The 24721-nt window shown below is 34.0% G+C and overlaps 1 protein-coding gene across 1 annotated transcript in view; it reads left to right on the top strand.

Moving 5' to 3' along the window:
• Nucleotides 1-11023: 11023 nt before the first annotated feature.
• card14 (caspase recruitment domain family, member 14) overlaps nt 11024-24721 on the top strand; it is a 33863-nt gene continuing 20165 nt past the window's right edge. The window contains exons 1-6 of the mRNA XM_059329344.1: nt 11024-11580; nt 15898-16035; nt 17435-17760; nt 18674-18826; nt 19725-19844; nt 21983-22108. Coding sequence (XP_059185327.1) covers nt 11328-11580; nt 15898-16035; nt 17435-17760; nt 18674-18826; nt 19725-19844; nt 21983-22108 — 1116 coding nt within the window. The 5' untranslated portion in view covers nt 11024-11327. The remainder of the gene's footprint in view (nt 11581-15897; nt 16036-17434; nt 17761-18673; nt 18827-19724; nt 19845-21982; nt 22109-24721) is intronic.

The following is a 24721-nucleotide window of genomic DNA, read 5'->3' as shown; positions in this document are numbered from 1 at the left end:
TTTTTTAACAAAAAAGACATAAAAACACACTCAAAACACACAAAAAACCCACATAAAATCCCACACCAAAAACACACATGAAAACACACAGAAACACATTTTTTTTAAACAAAAAAGACATAAAAACACTGTCAAAACACACAAAAAAACACATAAAATCGCACACCAAAAACATACAAAAAACACGCATGAAAACACACCAAAGGAGTCCAACCAAGTATTGATGCAGGAGGAGGGAGGTAGAATTAGCTGAATATAAGAGGGAAAGATTAGATAAAGTTTATTAGATGAAGTTTATTTAAATGTTTGCATTCTGTTATGTTTTGAATGAAATACAGATTGTGAAACAATGCAATAAAATAAAGACTTAATAAAGACACAATATTACAAACTAGAACATTTCTAAAGAAATTTTGAGTGTGCTTGACTCTCACCCATACATTATTAGATTACAATTTGAAGTGTTTTCAAAATGACAAAAAAACCCCACATGAAAACACACAAAAACACATTTTTTAACAAAAAAGTCATAAAAACACACTCAAAACACACACAAAAACCACATAACATCCCACATTAAAAACACAAAAAAAACACATGAAATCCCACACCAAAAACACATCCAAAACACACATGAAAACACACAAAAACACATTTTTTTAAACAAAAAAGACATAAAAACACACTCAAAACACACAAAAAAACACATAAAATCCCACACCAAAAACACACAAAAACACATTTTTTAAACAAAAAAGACATAAAAACACACTCAAAACACACAAAAAAACAAGCATGAAAACACACCAAAGGAGCCCAACCAAGTATTGATGTATAGAAATGAACAGACTTTTCAGAAGCCTGACATTTGTGTTTAAAATATCCTTTTTTTATTGATCTTATGTAATATTCTAATTTTCTGAAACACTGAATTTTGTGTTTTCATTATCTCTAAGCCAGAATCATCATAGAGACGAGACAGTGAGTAAAGGAGGAGGGAGGTAGAATTAGCTGAAGATAAGAGGGAAAGATTAGATAAGTGATGACCGGAGAACATTTATTTAAATGTTTGCATTCTTTATATATATGTTTTGAATGAAATACAGATTGTGAAACAATGCAATAAAATAAAGACTTATGAGACAATATTAGAAACTAGAAATTTTGAATGTGCTTGACTCTGGCCTGTGACTCACCCATAGATTATTAGATTACAATTTGAAGTGTTTTCAAAATAGAAAAGAGGAGGAAGTCCTGTAAGATAATAAACCAGGTGTTGGCGTGTGTCTGTCTGTCTGTCTGTCTGAAAGTCGTGTGAAACTCGTCGGTTAGTGTAAAACTGCAGAGCAATCAACTGAAACCAACTGCTCCTGTGAAGCCACTGACAGGGAGCAAAAAACAGCGAAAAGTTCCCCTCGAACAGAAATAATTTTAGTCCAAACCGTAGCTCCTATCATTGATCCGACTTCACTTTGAGCATCCTGAGTTCTTCCTGAACGTCTACATATGTGTTTTGTGAAGAAAGAAAAATGAAGAAATTGTTTTTTTTAGAGCATTCAGAAGAAACTGGAACCTCTGCTTTCCTTCAGAAATGTTCCCTCCTTTTTCCCATGGTGGTCTATGAGGCTGTGGGTGGTGTTAGCGAATCATCTGTGGTCCTACGCCCAAACTATAACTCTGACAGCTTTACCACACCAATGTGAGGGAGAAGACACATTTCACTATGTTTATATCTATAAATCATTTCTTTAGTTGAGTGGCATTTACAGCATAGAGTGCAGTTTCCAAATTCATTTTTGACAGATTTTTCTCTTCCTCTGCACTCCGGTGATGATGTCATCCACTCTAGGCTCCCTGAATAGAAAGCAAGACAGGTGCAGCCTGCTTGTATTGCCTCAAGGTGTGATTATAATCCTCACTGTCTCAGTAGCTTCTGTGTCATTTACAGTGTTCATGTCGCACCGCAGGCAACAGGATTTTGTTGCATTATTTTCAAATTAATATTTGAGGTTTTCCTCCACTTCCAAACCAGGAAGTGATCTGGGGTGGTCTTAGCAGTTTAAACTATTGGTGGATATGTGTTTCATAGTATTGAGAGAAACTGATCACACCTGTCCTGGTTGACAATGGCAGTTTGTTGTGTTTACAATAGACCGTCACTATGGCAACACCTGTCACTCTGCAAAAAAGATTTTAGTCTAAAAGTTTAGTCTAAAACCATATAAAACAGTAAATCTGAGGGAAATGATCTTGCTGCATGGACAGATAATTTACCTTGACAAGATTTATTAAATTAAGATTATTAAATCTAGAAATAAGCATGTTGAACACTTGATGAGAAATTAACTCTTAAAACAAGATAAATGATCTAACACTTCTAAATCTAAAGTTTTTTTTATCTTGGTAAGACCCAAATAATCATCAGGTCACTCTGCTCGGGCCAGTTCATCACTGCTGGCAGCTTTACTTTATCTGGTTTTAAGAGTTAATTTCTTATTTTAAGTGTTCAACATGCTTATTTCTAGATTTAATAATCTTAATTTAATAAATCTTGTCAAGGTAAATTATCTGTCCATGCAGCAAGATCATTTCCCTCAGATTTACTGTTTGATCTGTTTTTTAGACGGTTATAATAGTTTTTTGGATTTTTCATTAGTTTTAATTTGGTTGTGATTTTTTGTTAGTTTTAATGAGTTTTTAGAGTGAGTTTACTAGTTTTAATTCATTTTTATTTTTTGGAAAATGCTTAGTTTTAGTTTAGTTTTTATTAGTTGTAGTTTAGTTTTTATTAGTTTTAGTTTAGTTTTTATTAGTTGTAGTTTAGTTTTTATTAGTTGTAGTTTAGTTTTTATTAGTTGTAGTTGTTTTGTAATGGGGTATTTGTTGGGTGCCAGATTTAAAAAAGTCACAATAACTGTTTCCTTTATTTCCTTTGTCTGATCCATCTCAGCCCCAATAAGTTTATTAAGTCATAAAACCAGATAGATGGAATAGATTTCATATCAACCAAAAAGGTTTACGGATGAAAAAAGTTGACAAAGACGAAAACTAACATTTTCACTATAATTTTAATTAGTTTTAGTTAGTTTTGTAACCACAAAATACAGTTTCAGTTAGTTATCGTTTTTTAAAAACTCCTGTTTTTATTATTATTTCAGTTAACGAAAATGTTTTTTCAAATCTAGTTTGCATTATTTCGTTAGTTTTCATTAACTATAACAACCTTATTTTAGACACCACTTTTTTTGCAGTGCAACCATTGAACTCAGCATTATATTCCACTTGTCTGATAAGAGTCAGCTTTTATTAGCTTCCTGCAGGTTTCCCTTGGAAGCAAAACTTCTGCTTCACACGACAGTGACGTCAGATGTTTTCAACACTTGCTAATGTGACTCTGCTGCAAGCTTTGCCACTAAATCTGGTCCCTGCTATGCTGTGGAACCGGCTCATCAGAGCACCATCTTCCACTAGATGTGTTAGGACTTTCCACAGCACCGGAGGCTCCTGTAGCTAGAGTCACTAGACCTGGTGCATGCAGGCACAGCATGACAAAACAAAGAGCTCATACAGAAAACTTTCTCCTCTGACTCAAACTCTTTCTCTCACTCCTCTGGTCTCAGTATCTAACTTCAATCTGAGCACGGACACACTAATCTCTCTATATGACAGATGATTTACCTCTCACCTACAGTACGTAAACTGGGAATTTCTTAGTAAAACCACTTCTGTAACATATTGCTGACCCGGTAAATAAAGATGGTGTCAGTGAAAATATTATTGATATCAACCAAAATACTATATTTTTAAACAAAGTGGAAGAAAATGAACTAATTGATATAGTAAATAAATGTAAGAATAAAAAGTCAACTGACTTCAATGATATTGATATGAGTTTGATAAAAAGTATTATTTTATTTATAGCCAAACCACTAACTCATATCTGCAACAAATCACTGCAAACAGGCATATTTCCCAATATTCCCAATGTCTATTATCAATTTTCTCTCTCTGTTTACATGTTGTTTACTTTGATAATTTTTTTTTTTTTCTGGTTTGTTTTGATGACGTATTGACCGAAATAAACAGATACGAAACGAAACGAAACGAAACTTCCACGGGAAAAACTAACATCACAATAATGTTAGTAAGCTCAGTCCTCAATAAAAAATATGCTTCTCCTCCATTTAGAACGTTTTTACTAAGTGCATGATGGGAAAAAATTGCTAAAAGAATCTATTTGTAGTCTTGTAAATAGTTACCCTGCTAGATTCACAGTGTGTCCTCTCTCTCCTCTCCCTCTCCTTCTCCTTCTCTCTCCTGCTCCTCTCTCCTCTTCTCCTTCTCCTCCTCTCCTCCTTCTCTTCAAAAATTACACACAAAAAAGACACAAAATGACTAAAAAAGACACAATATGAGCCAAAAAAAGACACAAAATGACAGAAAAAAAAACTAAATTATAAAATTATTTTAAAAAGACACAAAATTATTTTAAAAAGACACAAAATTGTTACAAAAAGACACAAAATGACCCAAAAAAGACAGAATTACCAAAAAAAGACACAAAATTATTTAAAAAAGACACAAAATTGTTTTAAAAAGACACAAAATTGTTACAAAAAGACAAAAAAAGACACAAAATGACCCAAAAAAGACACAAAATGGCAGAAAAAAAACAAAATTACTTAAAAAAGACACAAAATTACCAAATAAAGACACAAAATAATTTTTAAAAAGATACAAAATTACTAGAAAAAAGACACAAAATCATTAAAAAAAAAGACACAAAATTATTAAAAATGACACAAAATTATTAAAAAAAGACACAAAATTATTAAAATGACACAAAATTATTAAAAAAAGACAAAATTACCAAAAAAAGACACAAAACTACAAAAAAAAAGACACAAAATTACCCAAAAAAGTAATTAAAGGGACCTTCCAACACGGTAAAGTGCCATTCATATAAAACTCACATTAAACTTTCATATCAAGGTGGGGGCCACAAAATATTGCCACAAGGGCCACAATTGGCCCGTGGGCCGCGAGTTTGAGACCCATGATTTAAAGCAATTTTTCCCAGTTTTACCCTTTGATAGTTACTGCAGACTTTGTAGGGCAGTATATGGAGCATTAGCAGGTGACCCAGGGACATAGCAGCAGGTGATGAAATAGCCCTGGGCATCTTTTATAAGAAGTCATAATAAAAATAGCTTACATTTTGTCGGTGTAAATACGGGTCATTTTGACTTGTTAGCCGGTGCTGCCCCATCTTTAATCTTCTCCGTGTTCTCTTTTGACTTGAGACCTGTTAAGGCACATACTTCTGCTCAGCTAAACCCAGTTATGTAAACTGCTTCTTGGCTTCAAACCAAGTCCTTAGAGAGCAGGTTGTTTGTGAGGATTAATACCATCGTTAGGAGGTTCCTCCTCAGCCACCTGCATGATTACAGCTCTGTGTGTGTACTCTGACCTACATACAGTGTGTCACCTTAAAGTGAGACATGAAAGACGACATGTACAGTACACATCCACACTGTGTTACACTTCACCTGAGGCCTTAAAATGTCATTTGTAACGTCTTCCATTAGATTACTCAAAGTAGGCACAGTTTAATCGAGCTATGCTTAAAAATCGATATTGGCGTCTAATAGGACTTCTGTCCTTGTTCCAGTTTACATACAACTGAGAAAATTAAATAACTGACGGGAACGTGTCCTCCTCCTCAACACTGGGTGGCGATAGGCGTCGTTTCAGTGGGCTAATATGGCGCCTTCCTGTTCACCTCAGTTTGACACTTTGTGCCGTCTCAACTGACCGGCTAATGCGACCGGCTAATGTGACCAGCTAATGTGGCTAATGTGACCAGCTAATGTGCGACCGGCTAATGTGACCAGTTATGCGACCGGCTAATGTGACCGGCTAATGTGACCAACTAATGTGACCGGCTAATGTGACCGAGTTATGTTTGACCGGCTAATGTGCGACCTGTTAATGCGACCGGCTAATGTGCGACCGGCTAATTTGACCGGCCAATGTGTGACTGGCTAATGTGACCGACTAATGTGACCGACTAATGTTTGACCAGCTAATGTGCGACTGGCTAATGTGACTGGCTAATGTGTGACTGGCTAATATGCGACCGGCTAATGTGACCGACTAATGTGACCGGCTAATGTGACCAACTTATGTTTGACCGGCTAATGTGCGACCGGCTAATGTGACAGACTAATGTGACTGTCTAATGCAACCGGCTAAGGTGTGACTGGCTAATGTGCGACCGGCTAATGTGACCGGCTAATGTGTGACTGGCTAATGTGACCGACTAATGCGACCGGCTAATGTGACCGACTAATGGGACCGGCTAATGTGACCAACTAATGTGACCGACTTATGTTTGACCGGCTAATGTGCGACCTGTTAATATGACCGGCTAATGTGCGACCAGCTAATGTGCGACTAGCTGATGCGACCATCTAATGTGACCAGCTAATGTGCGACCGGCTAATGTGACCGGCAAATATGTGACTTCTTGGATGTTTTTGCTCTGAAGTCATACATCAGTTGGACTAACACGTTTACATGCACTCCAGTTGTCCAGTTCTAGTCAGATTAAGGCAATAATTCGTTGTTTTCAAGTTTCATGTAAACGTGCTGACTGTGATCACCAGTTAGAACCAACAAGTTCCTCAACCCCGACAGGACGTTGGACTCCTTGTGGTTTATGTCTTTTCAAAACTATGTTGTCATGTATTTTTGTGTGTTTGTTAGTTCCTTTTTTTAAAGCCTGTGTGTATGTTTCTTTCTGAAATAGCTGCCCCCTGATCTAGTTCTAACTGGTTTTCAGGAAAGGTTCAGTAAGAAGGCATGATGTGGTCTCTGAACCCAAAGCCAAATAGAAGAAGTGAGTCTTGCTCCGGATGAGGGCAGGATGTTCTCCCTTGATCTGCAGTTCAATAGAGGAACTAAACTTTAAATGTTCGTTGAGCACTCCTCTGCAAAGTCACTGAAGTTTTCTAGGAAATAATAGCTTTAACACTTCAGTTACAGCTAAGCTAAGCTAAGCTATATATGCCTATCCTTCAGAAATGTTTTGCTATTTCAACAGATCATTATATCCATTTTTCCTTTCATATTTAATATTTTTAAGAAAAAATATTGTTACTATATTATTACATCAAGTTTACACACATGGGTCAAAATGACCTTGTGCATTAGAAGAGTAGTGATACAAAAAGTGATTCACTGAATTAACAATGTGAGTATATGTGTAACTATGTTTGTCTTATTTTGAAGGTTTAACTTTAAAAGAGTTTTTAGAACCACCAGATTACATTGGAAAATCACATATTTTAACATTTGAGACTTTTTTAGAGCCACCAAATAATAATTTCCATTGGAAAAAACACCAATTTAACAAACTAGGATAGTTAATATTTGTGTCTTCTTTGTCAGGTTTTAAATTGGTGACAACATATAAACACCTTCTAATGCACAACATGGGTCAAAAATCACCTTGTGCATTAGAAGAGTAGTGATAAAGAAAGGGTTTTTATTCAAAAAGTAAGAAATGAAAACAAAAAATTAGGATGTTTGATGATCAAAAACAAGATATTTGAGGAAAACCTGCAATATTGAATGATGAAGGTAATTTATTGCAAAGATATAGAATATAAAAACTTAATCGGGTCACTTTAGACCATGTTGTGCATCAAAGGGTTAAAGCATGTAAAAATGTTCTGGTCGAACATCTCGTAGCAGGAGAAACACGACGTACAATGAACCTGAAAAGGAGAATAATAGGCGTTTTCATACCAGAGGAATTCTTTAGTAGTTTTTGGAACTCAGTTCTAAAAAGCCACCTTTTATTGTGTTCTTTTTATTGTGTTCGTACAAGAAAAACTAACGATCACCATCTTTCGGAAGCTGTTTTGAGGAACTTTTTTAGCTCTTATCTATATTCTCCCAGCACGAGAAACTGTGATTGATGTAAGTTTGAAAAAATGGAAGAAAACAACAACAAATAGGTCGAACCATATATATGCAACAGGTGAAAAACATGATTTTGAAGTCACTTCAGCGTTGCTATTATCTGCGAACTGGTTTTGAAACCCTAATATGTCTCCTTTAAATTGTCTTTGTCCCATTAACCCTCTATGGTTCGGTGTTGACCCATTTCTGGCCTGTCAAATTTGTATGTTTTTGAGTGATGCAATACTTTAAAAAAGAGGGAAGAGTATAGGGAACCAATAGCAATGCTTTAATTTGTCACATGACCTCCAGGCGGCCATATTGAAACCCTATTTTGCAGACTTTTCCAAAGGAAACAGCTTTGACATTTTGCGCCACAAAAAAGCTCTCAAAACGTCATTTCCTGGCATTTCTGGAAAAAAAAAAATATTCCTACTGATAGGTGAGTAAACCCTCATTTTCCATAGTTTCATGCAATTTATTTTCTAACTGAATAATGGAAACTTGTTAAAATGCAACTGTTGTCCCATATCGGAAACAAGATGAAGACGAGTGGAACGCTGAACTCAACGCTTTATTTTTTATTTTTATTTTTTGTCTTTATTGACAATTAAGGAACATTACAATCACGAGGTCAGACAAAAAGTGATTTCAAGAAACAAATAAATGTCATGAAACAAAGAACTAATCAGGAGAAATAATAGAAAAAATAATAATAATAATAAAAAAGAGGTGCATACATTGGTCACACAGAGAATACGAAGTACATAAAGTCTGTACATTCACTGATAATGATAAAAAAATCACATAGTTATTAAAAATTAAAGTTATACATTCGTCATAATAGTGAAGAAATATTTTTTAAAAAATTGTCTTTTACAATTCTGACTACATCCATTATGATATTCGCCTGTTAGAGTTAATTAATTTTGTGTTTTAAAGCCTTTCAGTGTAATGACCAGTTTCTAATTTCCTACTTCTACTCCCAACATTTTTATCCCTGTTGTGTTTCCTCGTATTATATTCTCTAACATGGTGTTTATTTGTCCTAAATAGATGAAGAGATATGAGGAAGACGAGCAGCTTTGTGCTCCTGTTACTGATTCCTGTATCGGGGGCGGGAGGATCAGATTTTGTTAACCCTCTTTGTTGCTGATAAAGATTTGGTGGAACCTTGACTGCAGAGCTGAGAGTCATCCTGTTTGACAAGACGCAGTAAGCATTCATTTTATTCCTGGACGACTTCCATCTCATCCTGTGAGTCACTGTTACAGTTTACTGGCACAAACTCTTTATAATCCCCTTTAATTACTTCCTTTCATCTTATTCATCATCAGTTGGAAATACAGAAATAGCTCTGTGACTCTGATAATGTTTTTTCTCCTTTGATTGCTCAAACTCCACTCAGATGTTATTGTGTAATAGCTTTCATTTGTTCAAAGATTCCTTTAAACTTTTTCTTTTTCAATCTCCATATTTTCTGGAGCCTGTAAAAGTCCTACAAAGGCTACACATAGGGTTAAACGGAGAAAAACTGCTTTAAAGTAAACATTTTGATTATTATTTTCATTTTGACTTACTGGATCAAATTTTGAACACAAAAAAATACAAAAAACACACATAAAAACGCACAAAAAATACAAAATACACATAAAAACACAAAAAACCCACAAATAATTACAAAAAATGCACATAAAAAGCACAAATAATTACAAAAAATACACATAAAAAACACAAATAATTACAAAAAATACAAGTTATTACAAAAAATACACATAAAAAACAAATAATTACAAAAAAATCACAAAACCAAACAAAAACACAAAATTACAAAAAAACACACATAAAACGCAAAAAAATCAGAAAAATACACATAAAAACACAAAAAAACACATACAAAACACAAAAAAATTACAAAAAACACACAAAAACACATTGCTTACAACATGCTTATTTCTAGATTTAATAATCTTAATTTAATAAATCTTGTCAAGGTAAATTATCTGTCCATGCAGAAGATCATTTCCCTCAGATTTACTGTTTTATCTGGTTTTTAAACACACCTTTTCTGCAGTGAGGCCAGTGTAATTGTCTACATCCTCCAGAGTCTTTGTGCCAGTTTATGATTTACAGTAGATTGCCGTTTGTTTGCATAAAGCCGTTACAGTTGAGGAAACAGTAAGTTGAGCTGGTGAGTTAGCTAACCTTTGACCTTGCTCTTATAAAGCAGAGCAGCCATTATTTCCTTCTTCAGACGAGGACTTTGCTCCTCAGAGCTCATTGTTCCTGTCAGCCGTGTGGTATGTGTTTGCTCTGCTGTGATTAGGAATTATTAAGGCGGAGCGGCGAGTCATTAAAGGTCTCTGTGTTCGTTTACACCAAAGGTTAGAGCTCCACTCCATTCACTAAACAAATCTGGCTCCATTGATGAAATGACGCAGAGCTTTATGATGTGATTAGATGTTGAATTAGCTGCTGAAAACAAACAAATGTTAGAAAGACACAAAGAGTGTGAATGGAAGATGTGTCACTCGCTGGACAAATGTTGTTTTAGTGTGTGTTCACTGCAAAATAAAGGTCTAAAAACCAGATAAAAAGACTAAATCTAAGGGAAATGATCTTGCTGCATGGACAGATAATTTTAATTGACAAGATTTCTAAAATTAAGATTATTAAATCTAGAAATAAGCATGTTGTAAGCGATGGGTTTTTTGTGTGTTTTTGTGTGTGTTTTTATGTGTTTTTGGTGTTTTTTGTAATTTTTTGTGTTTTTTATGTGTATTTTTTGTAATTTTAAGTGTGTTTTTGTGTGTTTTTTGTAATTTTTTATGTTTTTTGTTTTTTTTGTAACTTTTTGTGTTTTTAATGTGTATTTTTTTAAATAATTTTATGTTTTTTTGTGTGTTTTTATGAACTTTTAAAATAAGAAATTAACTCTTAAAACAAGATAAATTATCTAACACTTCTAAATGTAAAGTTTTTTTTTATCTTGGTAACAATCGTTTAACAATCTTATTTCAGGAAATCTTGTCAAGTGGAACTATCTTGCTGCATGGACAGATTCTTTCACTTGTTTTGAGTTCCTTTTCCCTCAGATTAAGTGTTTGTATCATGTTTATAGACACACCTTTTGTTGCAGTGTGTGTTCCAGCTGTTGTGTGATTGTAGAGCCAGACTCATGTTGTCTTGTCTGACAGGTTTCCCTCCACGCCCACACACAAACACACACACACACATGCTCCGGTAGAAAGAGTCACAGGGCGTGGAAAGAGGCTTTTATCTGCCGCTCTGCTGCTTCCAGTCAGTCAGTGTGCAGCCTGCTCTGCTTGGAGGAATGACTCAGTGACGAGTCTTCCTGCATGTTGGCTGCAGCCGTCTCTGCTCTAAACAGCGCCAGGATGTCGGGGGAGTGTGTTCCTGAGGGTCCAGACCTGGGCGAGATGGGCGAGGAGGAGCTCTGGGAGCTAATCAACGATAACCGCCACCGGATCTCCCTGGGGGTGCGGCCCTGCGTCCTGATCCCCTACCTGAGGCAGGCCAGAGTCCTCACCGAGATGGACGAGGACGAGATCCTGTCCTGCCACAACCTGACCAACCGCAGCATGAGAACCAGTGAGATTTATACCGCTTCACTTCTTGCTTCTGGGACTTTAACAGTTAAAGCCTGCCCCATGTGGCTTTATGCAGTTTGCCTCAGTTAATAGATGACAAGTGGATTCTACTTTATCCTCTTTAACTTCACCTCATTTGTTAACAGTTGCTGTTAAGTGTGTTGACAAAAAATAGAGGAAATTCCAGCCACTCTGCAAAAAAGGTGTGTCTAAAAACAAGCTAAGAACTCTAAATCAGAGGGAAATGATCTTGCTGCATGGACAGATAATTTAGGATTGTGAAATCTAGAAATAAGCATGTTGAACACTTAAAATAAGAAATTAACTCCTAAAACAAGATAAATTAATGCTGCCAGCATTAAAAAAACAATGCTGGCAGCATTATTGGCAGATAATTTTGCTATTTTTAGGCAAAATACACCTAATTTTTGTTCTTTTTTCTTCTTTTTGAGAGGTGTTTTTTTGCATTGGTCTACTTTTAAACCTTAAAAGGATACAACTCATACTGTTTAAAGTAAGAATTTTTACTACAACAAAAGCCTGTTCCATGTGGGTTAATAGATGACAAGTGGATTCTACTTTGTCCTCTTTAACTTCACCTCATTTGTTAGCAGTTGCTGTTGAGTGTGTTGACAAAAAATAGAGGAAATTCCAGCCACTCTGCAAAAAAGGTGTGTCTAAAAACAAGATAAGAACGCTAAATCTGAGGGAAAAGGTTCTCAAAACAAGTGAAAGTATCAATATATGTTTACTTGACTTCTTGAGATTGTTAAATCTAGAAATAATCATGTCTACAGATACATTTAGAAGGCTTAAAATAAGGCGAAAATGCTGGTTTTAAGATCAGCTTACTTACCCAAATAAGTGAAATATACTAAACATAAGCATAAAATGCTGGTTTTAAGATCAGCTTACTTACCCAAATAAGTGAAATATACTAAACATAAGCATAAAATGCTGGTTTTAAAATGAGATTGGTTAAAATTTTTACTTTTTACAGCCTCAAAATGAGTTAAAAACACTAAATATGAGTAATTACATAAAGTGTAAAGTAACAAAATTTACTACAGCAGTTAAAGCCTTTATGCAGTTTGCTTCAGTCAATAGATGACAAGTGGATTCTACTTTGTCCTCTTTAACTTCACCTCATGTGTTAACAGTTGCTGTTGAGTGTGTTGACAAAAAAAATAGAGGAAATTCCAGCCACACTGCAAAAAAGGTGTGTCTAAAAACAAGATAAAAACGCTAAATCTGAGGGAAATGATCTTGCTGCATGGACAGATAATTTAGGATTGTGAAATCTAGAAATAAGCATGTTGAACACTTAAAATAAGAAATTAACTCTCAAAACAAGATAAATTAATGCTGCCAGCATTAAAAAAACAATGCTAGCAGCATTATTGGCAGATAATTTTGCTATTTTTAGGCAAAATACACCTAATTTTTGTTCTTTTTTCTTCTTTTTGAGAGGTGGTTTTTTGCAGTGGTCTACTTTTAAACCTTAAAAGGATACAACTCATACTGTTTAAAGTAAGAATTTTTACTACAACAAAAGCCTGTTCCATGTGGGTTAATAGATGACAAGTGGATTCTACTTTGTCCTCTTTAACTTCACCTCATGTGTTAACAGTTGCTGTTAAGTGTATTGACAAAAAATAGAGGAAATTCCAGCCACTCTGCAAAAAAGGTGCAGCAAAATATGTTCACTTGACAAGACTTCTTGAGATTGTTAAATCTAGAAATAATCATGTCTACAGATACATTTAGAAGGCTTAAAATAAGGCGAAAATGCTGGTTTTAAGATCAGCTTACTTTAAAAAGTCACTTTTTACAGCCCCCAAATAAGTGAAATATACTAAACATAAGCATAAAATGCTGGTTTTAAAATGAGATTGATTAAAATTTTTACTTTTTACAGCCTCAAAATGAGTTAAATACACTAAATATGAGCAATTACATAAAGTGTAAAGTAACAAAATTGACTACAGCAGTTAAAAGCCTGACCCATGTGGCTTTATGCAGTTTGCATCAGTCAATAGATGACAAGTGGATTCTACTTTATCCTCTTTAACTTCACCTCATTTGTTAACAGTTGCTGTTAAGTGTGTTGACAAAAAATAGAGGAAATTCCAGCCACTCTGCAAAAAATGTGTGTCTAAAAACAAGATAAGAACGCTAAATCTGAGGGAAATGATCTTGCTGCATGGACAGATAATTTAGGATTGTGAAATCTAGAAATAAGCATGTTGAATTTCTTATTTTAAGTGTTCAAGGTGCTTATTTCTAGATTTAATTGTTCGACTGTTTCACTTGTTTTAAGTGTTTTGGTCCTTAATTATCTAAATAATAATAATATTACAGCTTGTTACTGAGGTTTTATGACCTATACTGAGTAAAAACATGCTGGAAACTAGAATATCAAAAGTTACAAAGCTGTTTCATCAACACTTACAAGTATAAAACTGATATTTCAAAGTAATAATTTCTGATTTCCATCAAGAAACCATAACTTTGACATAATTTGACCTCTTCACATACTTAAAACAAGCAGCCATATGGAATGAATTGTTTTATTATCAATGAAACAACAGAAGTGTGTATTGTTGTGTAGTATGTATGTAATTAACTAGTACATTGGCACAAATAGCTGTAAACTGACACTTGATGTTTAAACATTTAACGACAAAAAAAAAAAAAAAAAACACTTGTTATTAGTTAGAATACACTAATTCTAAGGTATTTGTGGGTTCATTGAGATTAGATATTTTTGCTTGTTTTGGAAAGTCTTAACAAGACAAATTTTCTTGTTCCATTGGCAGATAATTTTGCTATTTTTAGGCAAAATACACCTGATTTTTGTTCTTTTTTTCTTGTTTTTGAGAGGTGGCCTTTTGCAGTGGTCTACTTTTAAACCTTAAAAGGATAGAACTCATACTGTTTATATTCTGCTCCCAAACATCATAGTTCTCTATAGCAATAGGTATTATATTATGGAGTTTGCCTCAGTTAATAGATGAAATGTGGATTCTACTTTATCCTCTTTTACTTCACCTCATGTGTTCCCAGTTGCTGTCAGTGTGTTGCCAAATAATAGAGGAAATTCCAGCCTCGCTAATGCTGGAAACAAAAATGTAAAACCGGTTCTAAATTGTCTGATCCATTGGAATCGATGCCTCCGGGTTTATCAATTCCTTTTATCAATACCAGCATGTTTTTTTGACAGTTGCAAAACAATGATATCAAACTCAACAAAAGGGTTGATGTTGCTGGAAACGTGCAACAAGAAGGTGCACTGCAAAAAACATGAAGCTTTTATATATGTATATATATATATATATATATATATAATAATAATCTCACCTAGAGACTCCATTTAAACTTTAAACAGTAGACACAAGTCTTGTGTATCGGTGTATTAATCCCCGTTTCGATAGGTCATATAGTTTTTTATCAATCCCTGTTCAATGACCATGATCATTTTTGGAGAAATTCTGAGATTATAATGGGTGTGTATTGCACGGAATGTTCGTGTCACAGTGTGTGACATCATCGCCAGAGTGTAGAGGGAGAGGAAAAAATTGTCAAAAAATAAATTTGAAAACTGCGCTCCAGGCCGCAAATTCCACTCTACAGAAATAATTTATACATAGAAACGTGGGAAAATTATTCTTCTCCCTCACAATCCTCTGGTAAAGCTGTCAGAGTTATAGTTTGGGCGTAGGACGCACAGATGATCCACCAACACCACCAACAGCCTCATTGGCTCCCATATTAAAAACACAGGAAGATTTCTGAAAAAGGGAGATGTAACAGTTTTTTTAGATCGCTCTAACAAAGCTATTTTTTAAATTTTCTTAAAAAAAAAACATATGTAGACGTTCAGGAAGAACTCAGGACGCTCAAAGTGAAGTCGGATCAATGATAGGTATTATGGTTTTGCCAAAAATGCTTTCTGTTCGAGGCCAGAAATTCCAGTCTGTCCACCTCTGCTGTCACTGTTCCGGTGTCAGTTAATTCTGTTGATTGCCTTTGATCTTTGATGTGATTACAGTTACAGATACACACACACACACACACACACACATACATGCGCCCTTTCAGAATTTCCCCAGAGGAAATTTTCTAGTTATTATTGTTTTAGTTTTTCCCCCAAGATTGTTTTGTGATTATTGTAGAGAACTATTGCTTTCTTTCTGTGGAGATATGAACATTCAGTTTTTTTTACCACTGAAAAAAGACATTCATAGAGAAAGAGCTCTAATTGAAGGGTCAGGTTTGGAGTTGGAGACAACATTTCATCATCCTCTATCATTTCCAGGTTATATGTTGGACCTGCTGAGCACCCAGGGGAGGAACGGAGCTGTGGCCCTGCTGGAGGGTCTGATGATCCACTACCCCAACCTCTACACCCAGGTCACTGGACGCAAACCCAGCACCGAGCCTTCCAGATTCAGTGGTCAGTCACATCACATGAGACACATTTTGTGTCTTTTTTTGGTCATTTTGTGTCTTTTTTTTAAAAGTAATTTAGTGTTTTTTCTGTCATTTTGTATCATTTTTTTGTAATGTTGTGTCTTTTTTGGTCATTTTGTGCATTTTTTTTGTCATTTTGTGTCTATTTTTAAGTAATTTAGGTTTTTTTCAGTCATTTTGTGTCTTTTTTTTTTTAGTAATTTTGTGTTTTTTCAGTCATTTTGTGTCTTTTTTTGTAATGTTGTGTCTTTTCTTAGTAATTTTGTGTCTTTTTTTAGTCATTTTGTGTCTTTTTTTAAGTAGTTTAGTTTTTTTCTGTCATTTTGTGTCTTTTTTTTAGTAATTTTGTGTTTTTTCAGTCATTTTGTGTCTTTTTTTGTAATGTTGTGTCGTTTTTTTAGTAATTTTGTGTCTTTTTTTGGTAATTTTGTGTCTTTTTTTAGTCATTTTGTGTCTTTTTTTAAGTGTGTAGTTTTTTTCTGTCATTTTGTGTCTTTTTTTTGTAATTTTGTGTTTTTTCAGTAATTTTGTGTCTTTTTTTTAGTAATTTTGTGTCTTTTTTGGTAATTTTGTGTCTTTTTTTAAGTAATTTAGTTTTTTTCTGTCATTTTGTGTCTTTTTTCAGTCATTTTGTGTTTTTTCAGTCATTTTGTGTCTTTTTTTGTAATGTTGTGTCGTTTTTTAGTAATTTTGTGTTTTTTCAGTCATTTTGTGTCTTTTTTTGTAATGTGTCTTTTTTTAGTAATTTTGTGTCTTTTTTTGTCATTTTGTGTCTTTTTTAGTCATTTTGTGTCTTTTTTTAAGTAATTTAGTTTTTTTCTGTCATTTTGTGTCTTTTTTTTTAGTAATTTTGTGTTTTTTCAGTCATTTTGTGTCTTTTTTTGTAATGTTGTGTCTTTTCTTAGTAATTTTGTGTCTTTTTTTAGTCATTTTGTGTCTTTTTTTAAGTAGTTTAGTTTTTTTTCTGTCATTTTGTGTCTTTTTTTAGTAATTTTGTGTTTTTTCAGTCATTTTGTGTCTTTTTTTGTAATGTGTCGTTTTTTTTAGTAATTTTGTGTCTTTTTTCAGTCATTTTGTGTCTTTTTTTAAGTAGTTTAGTTTTTTTCTGTCATTTTGTGTCTTTTTTTTAGTAATTTTGTGTTTTTTCAGTAATTTTGTGTCTTTTTTTAGTAATTTTGTGTCTTTTTTGGTAATTTTGTGTCTTTTTTTAAGTAATTTAGTTTTTTTCTGTCATTTTGTGTCTTTTTTCAGTAATTTTGTGTTTTTTTTGGTCAGCTCAAAATTAATTTGAATTTGAGACCCCTGATTTAGACCCATGTTGTGCATTAAAGGGTTAATAGAGTATTTACCTCTCTGTTTCACCTGCTTCATGTAACTTCCAGGCCTGATAAAGTACTCTGAGCTGACGGAGTACCTGGTCCGAGCGGTGACGGGGATGCAGAAGGAGCTGCAGGAGGCGCGCTGCGAGGCGGGCAGGAAGAGTGCTCGCTGCGCCTCCCTGGAGCTGGAGATCAGGCAGATCATGGAGCTGGAGGAGAAGTCCAGATGTCTCCGCTCTGACAACGAACGCATGAGGAGACACTTGTGTTCTCTGCAACACGAAGTCACCAAGATGAAGGACGAGAAGTGTGACCTGTACATGCGCTACACGGCCGCCATCGAGGAGAAATCAGCCGTCAACATGCGCCTCCACGACCTCAACCTGCAGGTCAGAGAAGCTTTTATACTCACTAATACAAAGAACATGTTTCTCCTCCCTGAAATATACAAAGCAGTGATCTCAGGGGAAAGTCTTCTAAATGTCAGCGTTAGAGAGACGAAATCTGAGCCCTGAAGCTTGAAGCTCATACTGCTGATGCCTCCATAGCCAACATGAAAACACTTATATAATCTCTTTTGTGGCTCTACGCTGCAGAAAAGGTGTTTAGTCTAAAACCAGATCAAACAGTAAATCTGAGGGAAATGATCTTGCTGCATGGACAGATAATTTACCTTGACAAGATTTATTAAATTAAGATTATTAAATCTAGAAATAAGCATGTTGAACACTTAAAATAAGAAATTAACTCTTAAAACAAGATAAATGATCCAACACTTCTAAATCTAAAGTTTTTTTTTATCTTGTTAAGAACCAAATAATCATCAGGTCACTCTGCTCGGGCCAGTTCATCACTGCTGGCAGCTTTCATTTATCTTGATTTAAGAGTTAATTTCATCATTGTGTCTTTTTGGTGGTCATTTTTACATCTATTTTTGTTAATTTTGTGTCTTTTTTGGCCAGTTCTTCGCTGCTGGCAGCTTTAATTTATCTGGTTTTAAGAGTTATTTTCTTATTTTAAGCATTCAACATGCTTATTTCTAGATTTAATCATCTTAATTTAAGAAATCTTGTCAAGTTAAACTATCTGTCCATGCAGCAAACTATCTGTTTCTGTGTTTTGTTTTGTTAGTGTTTAAAAATAATAAAGTGTGTTAAAAAAGAACAACAAAGCTGATGGGGCTGTGACTATCATTGCTTCTACAATCTATTTCTTTTTTCAAATGCCAGCCAATCATCCTCAGTATATTCATTGTTCAAGTTTCCATCATGAGAGATGTTGTTGTTGTTGTTGTTGTGGCAGGTGTACCAGCTGCAGACGGAGCTCCAGAAGGTTCAAATAGAGAACGAGTTCCAGAAGCAGCGCTCGCTCAGAGTCTCAGCCTCCACCGCTGAGAAGCTCCAGCAGCAGGAGGAAGTCAGGAGCCTCCGAGTGAAGGCAGAGAACCTGGATCCTGTAAGAGTCATCACACAGTCAGCCTCTGTTAGTAGCAAAAAAAATTAGAATATCATGAAAAAGTTCAATATTTTTTGTTAATTATTTCAGAAAGTGAAACTCGTACATTATATAGATTCATTACCATAGAGTGAAATATTTCAAGCCTGTTTTTCTTCTAATTTTGATGATTCTGGCTTAGAGAGAATGAAAACACAAAACTCAATGTCTCAGAAAATGAGAATATTGATCAGAAGTTCAATTTTGGGGTCCACAGTTGGTATTTTTTTGGTCATTTTGTGTCTTTTTGGCCATTTTATGTATTTTCTTTGTTATGTTGTGTCTCTTTTGGTAATTTTACGTATTTTTTTGGTCATTTTTGTGTCTTTGTTTGCCATTTTTGTGTCTTTTTGGTCATTTTTGCATCTATTTTTGGTCATTTTGTGTAGTTTTTGTTCATTTTGTGTAGTTTTTGGTCATTTTTGCATCTATGTTTGTTCATTTTGTGTAGTTTTTGTTCATTTTTGCATCTATTTTTGGTCATTTTTGTGTCGTTTGGGTCATTTTTACATCTATTTTGTTCATTTTGTGTCTTTTCTGGTCATTTTGTTTCCTTTTTGGTCATTTTGTGTCTTTCTTTAGCCATTTTTACATCTATTTTTGGTCATATTGTGTCTTTTTTTACACAGTGTTTTCATTCTCTCTAAGCCAGAATCATCAAAATTACAAGAAAAACAGGCTTGAAATATTTCACTCTATGTGTAATGAATCTATATAATGTATGAGTTTCACTTTCTGAAATAAATGACAAAAAATATTGAACTTTTTCACCATATTCTAATTTTTTGAGATGTTCCTGTACTGTCCAGAGCCTCATGTGTCTTCACGTTTATATCTTCTCTTATTGTGCCTCTATCAGGCCCGTCAGGACATCCTGGCCCAGGACCTGGCCGAGGCCATCAACAGCCAGGTGGAGCTGGCCGAGCAGCTCCGACACTACAGAGAGGAGAACGAACAGCTGATCAAGGCCAAACAAGGGGTACGTCTGTCTGTCTGTCTGTCTGTCTGTCTGTCTGTCTGTCTGTCTGTCTGAGGTACCGTGGGTCAGGAAATGACATGCAAAACATCTACTATAACACAGCTGTTCTCAACCTTGTGGTCGGGACCCCAATTGGGGTCGCAAGATGATTTCTGGGGGTCGCCAAATCATTTTGAACACAACATTTTTGGTAATTTTGTGGGTTTTTTTGGTCATTTTGCGTCTTTTTTTGGGGTAATTTTGCATCTTTTTTTGTCATTTTGCATCTTTTTTTGGGGTAATTTTGTGTCTTTTGTGGTCATTTTGTGTCTTTTGTGGTCATTTTGAGTCTTTTAAGTCATTTTGTGTCTTTTTTTGGTCATTTTGTATTTGTTTTTTTAGTCATTTTGCATTTTTTTTGTGGTCATTTTGTGTCTTTTTTTTAGTCATTTTGTGTCTTTTTTTGGTCATTTTGTGTCTTTTTTTGGTCATTTTGTGTCTTTTTAAAGTAATTTTGTGTCTTTTTTTGGTCATATTGTTTCCTTTTTTGGTCATTTTGTGTCTTTTTAAAGTAATTTTGTGTCTTTTTTTTTTGTCTTGAACTGTGGGCGTGAGATTGTGTTCAGTGAGCGGGGGTCGCGGACAACATGCATGTTAAATTGGGGGTCGCGACTCAAAAAGGTTGAGAACTACTGCTATAACATATGAAGAGCCCTTTGATTATCACACTGCTACACAGTGGCATGATGCAGCATTTGGCTGGAGGAAAACGTCTAAATAAATATCTTTGAGTCTGTTTAGTGCTCATAAACATAGATGATTTACTAAACGGGTCAGTTCCAACCAGGAAAAGACCAAAATAGCCACAAAGAAACATTAAAAAACTACAAAGAGACACAATGAGATCACAAAAATATTTTCAAAATTACAACAAAAAGACTCAACTGCAAAGAGACAGAAAAAACTAAGAGACATGAAACAACTACAAATAGATGCAAAACTGGTCCAAACGACAAAATGTCCAAAGAAATTTCAAAGACACAAAATTACGTACAAAGAGACTCAAGATGACTTTAAAGAGACACTAAATAAATACAAAAAGACACAAAGACTAAACTTAAAATAGACTAAAAAATTACAAGAAAAGAACATAAAACAACCAAGAAAAGGGTCAAAACAACAAAAAGCAAAGCCAAAACTTTTACAAAAAGATCTAAGAAATTACAAAATGACACAAAACAAATACAAAGCGACACAAAATGACAACAAAGAAAAATAAAACAACAACAGAAAAGGCAAATCCTTGTAAGAAATTGTTAAATGGTATAACAAACATGGAAGAAGTACTCAGATAATTTACTGCAGCAAAAATACTAATACACACTGTGAAATTACTATGTATATTACTATTAATATATTTGTAGTATATGAAACAATCTGAGTGGGTTCATTCTGCTTAACGAGTACTTTTACTTTTGATACTTTAAGTACATTTTGATGCTGATACTTTTGTATTTTTACTTCAGTTAAATCAAAATTTACAAAAAATTACCAAAGACGAGGTAAAATAAACAAAAAAATAAACAAAATTACCTTTAAAAAAAGCCATAAAAGTTCCAAAAAAATACGTAAAAAGACAGAAAATTACAGGCAAAAACCCACAAAATTTTCAAAAAAAGAAACAAAATTACAAAAATGAATTAAAATAACCAAAAAAGACCAAAAAATACACAATAAATGACACAATTTTCATAAAAAGACAGAATTACCAAAAATGCATATATATTATAATATATATAAAACAATCAGAGTGGGTTCATTCTGCATAAAAAGTACTTTTACTTTTGATACTTTAAGTACATTTTGATGCTGATACTTTTGTACTTTTACTTCAGTAAGTTTTGAATGCAGGACTTTTACTGTAGTGGAGTCATTTCACAGTGTGTATTAGTACTTTTACTGCAGTAAAGGATCTGAATACTTCTTCCATCGCTGCCATCTGTTTCACAGATCCAGAAGTTTCTCTGATGTTTAGCAGCATGTTGGCTAACTCATCAAACCTCCACATCTATAATATATATATATATAATATCCCCCTTAAGGCCACTTTGTTGTAACGTGTGTGTGTGTGTGTGTGTGTGTGTGTGTGTCTGGTCCAGCTGGTGGAGCAGAAGGAGGCTCTGAGTCTGCAGGTGCAGCAGCTGACTCTGGACTGTAACATGCAGCAACAGAAGAGCACCGTGATCCAGAACCAGATGAAGGAGCTGCAGGCAGAACGAGACCAGGTAAGGAGCTCAGAGGAGAACTCTCAATGCAAGAAGGTCTAAAACCAGATCAAACAGTAAATCTGAGGGAAATGATCTTGCTGCATGGACGGATAATTTACCTTGACAAGATTTATTAAATTAAGATTATTAAATCTAGAAATAAGCAAGTTGTACGCAATGTGTTTTTTGTGTGTTTTTTGTAATTTTTATGTGTATTGTTTTGTAAATTTTTTGTGTTTTTTATGTGTATTTTTTGTGTGGTTTTTTTAAATATTTTTTTGTGTTTTTTATGTGTATTTTTTGTGTGTTTTTTTGTAATTTTTTGTGTTTTTGATCTTTGTTTTTTGTAATTTTTTGTTTTTATGTGTTTTTTGTATTTTTTGTTTTGTTTTTTTGTGTGTTTATGTGTGTGTCTTTGGTGTGTTTTTTGTAATTTTTTGTTTTTATGTGTTTTTATGTTTGTTTTTTTATTTTTTGTGTGTTTTTTTTGTATTTTTTGTGTGTTTTTGTGTTCAAAATGTTGATACAGTGAGTCGAAAATGAAAATAATACGCTTAAAATAATAAATTAACTCTGAAAACATCTACTTATTTTGAGCAATTGTGGCTTGAAAAGCCCGACTGTAGTAACGTTAAAATAAGCCATAAATACTTGAAACAAGCACGTTTTAGTGGATAGAAAATGCTTTTAAAATATAATTTAAACTTCATGCAACTAAAACTCTCAACTGGAGTCAATATTTTAGGTAAAAACTCACCATATTCAACAGTTGAATAGCTTGAAAAGCATGAAAAAGCTCACAATGTCAATCCTAAAAACAAGTCTTTACACAATAAGATAATTAAATAAGCACATAATAATAATACTAATGATTAAATAAGCACATAAAGCTTTAAATAAAGTCAGTAGATATCATCTTAAAACCTATTTTTATTCCTTGGCTTTTAACCACGCATGAGACTCTGCTCTTGTTTTAGTGTTTTATGGTTTGCATTTTTTCCTTGTTTTTTAATTATTATTATTTTTTAAAAGCAATGAAACTATTTATTTTAGTGTTTATTCCTGTTTTTATTGTTCTTGTTCTGTTTGTTTATGTACAGCACTTTGTTGCGGCTGTGGTTGTTTTAAAGTGCTTTACAAATAAAGCTGAGTTGAGGTAAATTATACCCAAAACAATATAATTAAGATAATATAGCTAGATAAAAGAAGAAAATACTTGGTAAGCTTCATGTTTTTTTGCAGTGTAGCTGTCTGGAACTCCCTGTTGTGTGTGGGTGTGTCGTTATTTATGTCTTTTTAATATGAGGCTTTTATTATTTTATCTCCTTTCCTGAACACTTGTTTCCGTCATTGAGCAGTATAACATACCTTACATGAACAAACAGTGTTTTAGTAGATTCCAGCTGTCAGAGCAGTAATGATTCATCTTAAAGCTGTTTCGCTGCTCTAAACATCATGCAGCGTTTCCTCCTGGAGGAATTCTCAACTCAACTCAACTTTATTTGTAAAGCACTTTAAAACAAGCACAGCCGCAACAAAGTGCTGTACATAAACAAACAGAACAAGAGACAATAAAATAAATAAAACAGGAATAAACACTAAAATAAATAGATTCATTGCTTTTAAAAAAAAAAAAACAATTTAAAAAACAATAAAAAGCAAACCATAAAACACTAAAAACAAGAGCAGAGTCTCATGCATGGTTAAAAGCCAAGGAATAAAAATAGGTTTTAAGATGACTTTTAAAAATGGACAGTGAGGAGGCTTGCCTGATGTGCAAAGGTAGCTCATTCCATAGTTTGGGGGCTGCAACAGAAAAAGATCTGTCCCCTCTGAATGAAGAGAACAATCCTCCCACAGCCTGACACCAGTCAGAGTTCAGGTAGCTGCTCTACTGGAGCTGTGATGTCATCACCAACAGGAACATGACGGCTCTGAGCTGTAATTAGTGGATCAGGCTGCACGTTGACATGTGACACACACCATCTGCATGTGACTGTTTGTGTTTCATGACATTTTAGAAGAAAAAAGACAAGTGGGAAAAATAAATCCCCCCTTCAGATTTTTTTTAAAGGCAACAAACTTGAAATCACTGATGTTTTCTTACATCCATTGTGTTGGATTACAGAATTATGATAAATACAATGCAAAAAAGGTGTCTAAAACCAGATAAAACAGTAAATCTGAGGGAAATGATCTTGCTGCATGGACAGATAATTTACCTTGACAAGATTTATTAAATTAGAAAAATTAATTAAATCTAGAAATAAGCATGTTGTAAGCAATGTGTTTTTTTTATGTGTTTTTTTGTGTGTTTTATGTGTGTTTTTGTGTGTGTTTTTGGTGTGTTTTTGTGTTTTGGGCGTGTTTTTGTTATGTCTTTTTTTTTTTTTATGTGTCTTATTTGAAAAAAAAAAAAGTGTTTTTTATGTGTATTGTTTTGTAATTGTTTTGTGTATTTTGTATTTTTTGTGGTTTTTATGTGTATTTTTTTGCATTTTTTGTGGGTTTTTTTTTTTTTTTTTTTGTTTTTTATGTGTGTATTTTGTATTTGTTTTGTTTTTATTTGTGTATTTTGTGATTTTTTTGTCTGTTTTTTTTTATTTTTTGTCTGTTTTTTGTATTTTTTGT

This window comes from Centropristis striata, chromosome 1 (genome assembly GCF_030273125.1).
Source record: "Centropristis striata isolate RG_2023a ecotype Rhode Island chromosome 1, C.striata_1.0, whole genome shotgun sequence".
In the NCBI taxonomy this organism is placed as follows: Eukaryota; Metazoa; Chordata; class Actinopteri; order Perciformes; family Serranidae; genus Centropristis; species Centropristis striata.
The sequence above is the reverse complement of the archived record's forward strand: the minus strand, read 5'-3'. Positions and strand labels throughout refer to the sequence as shown.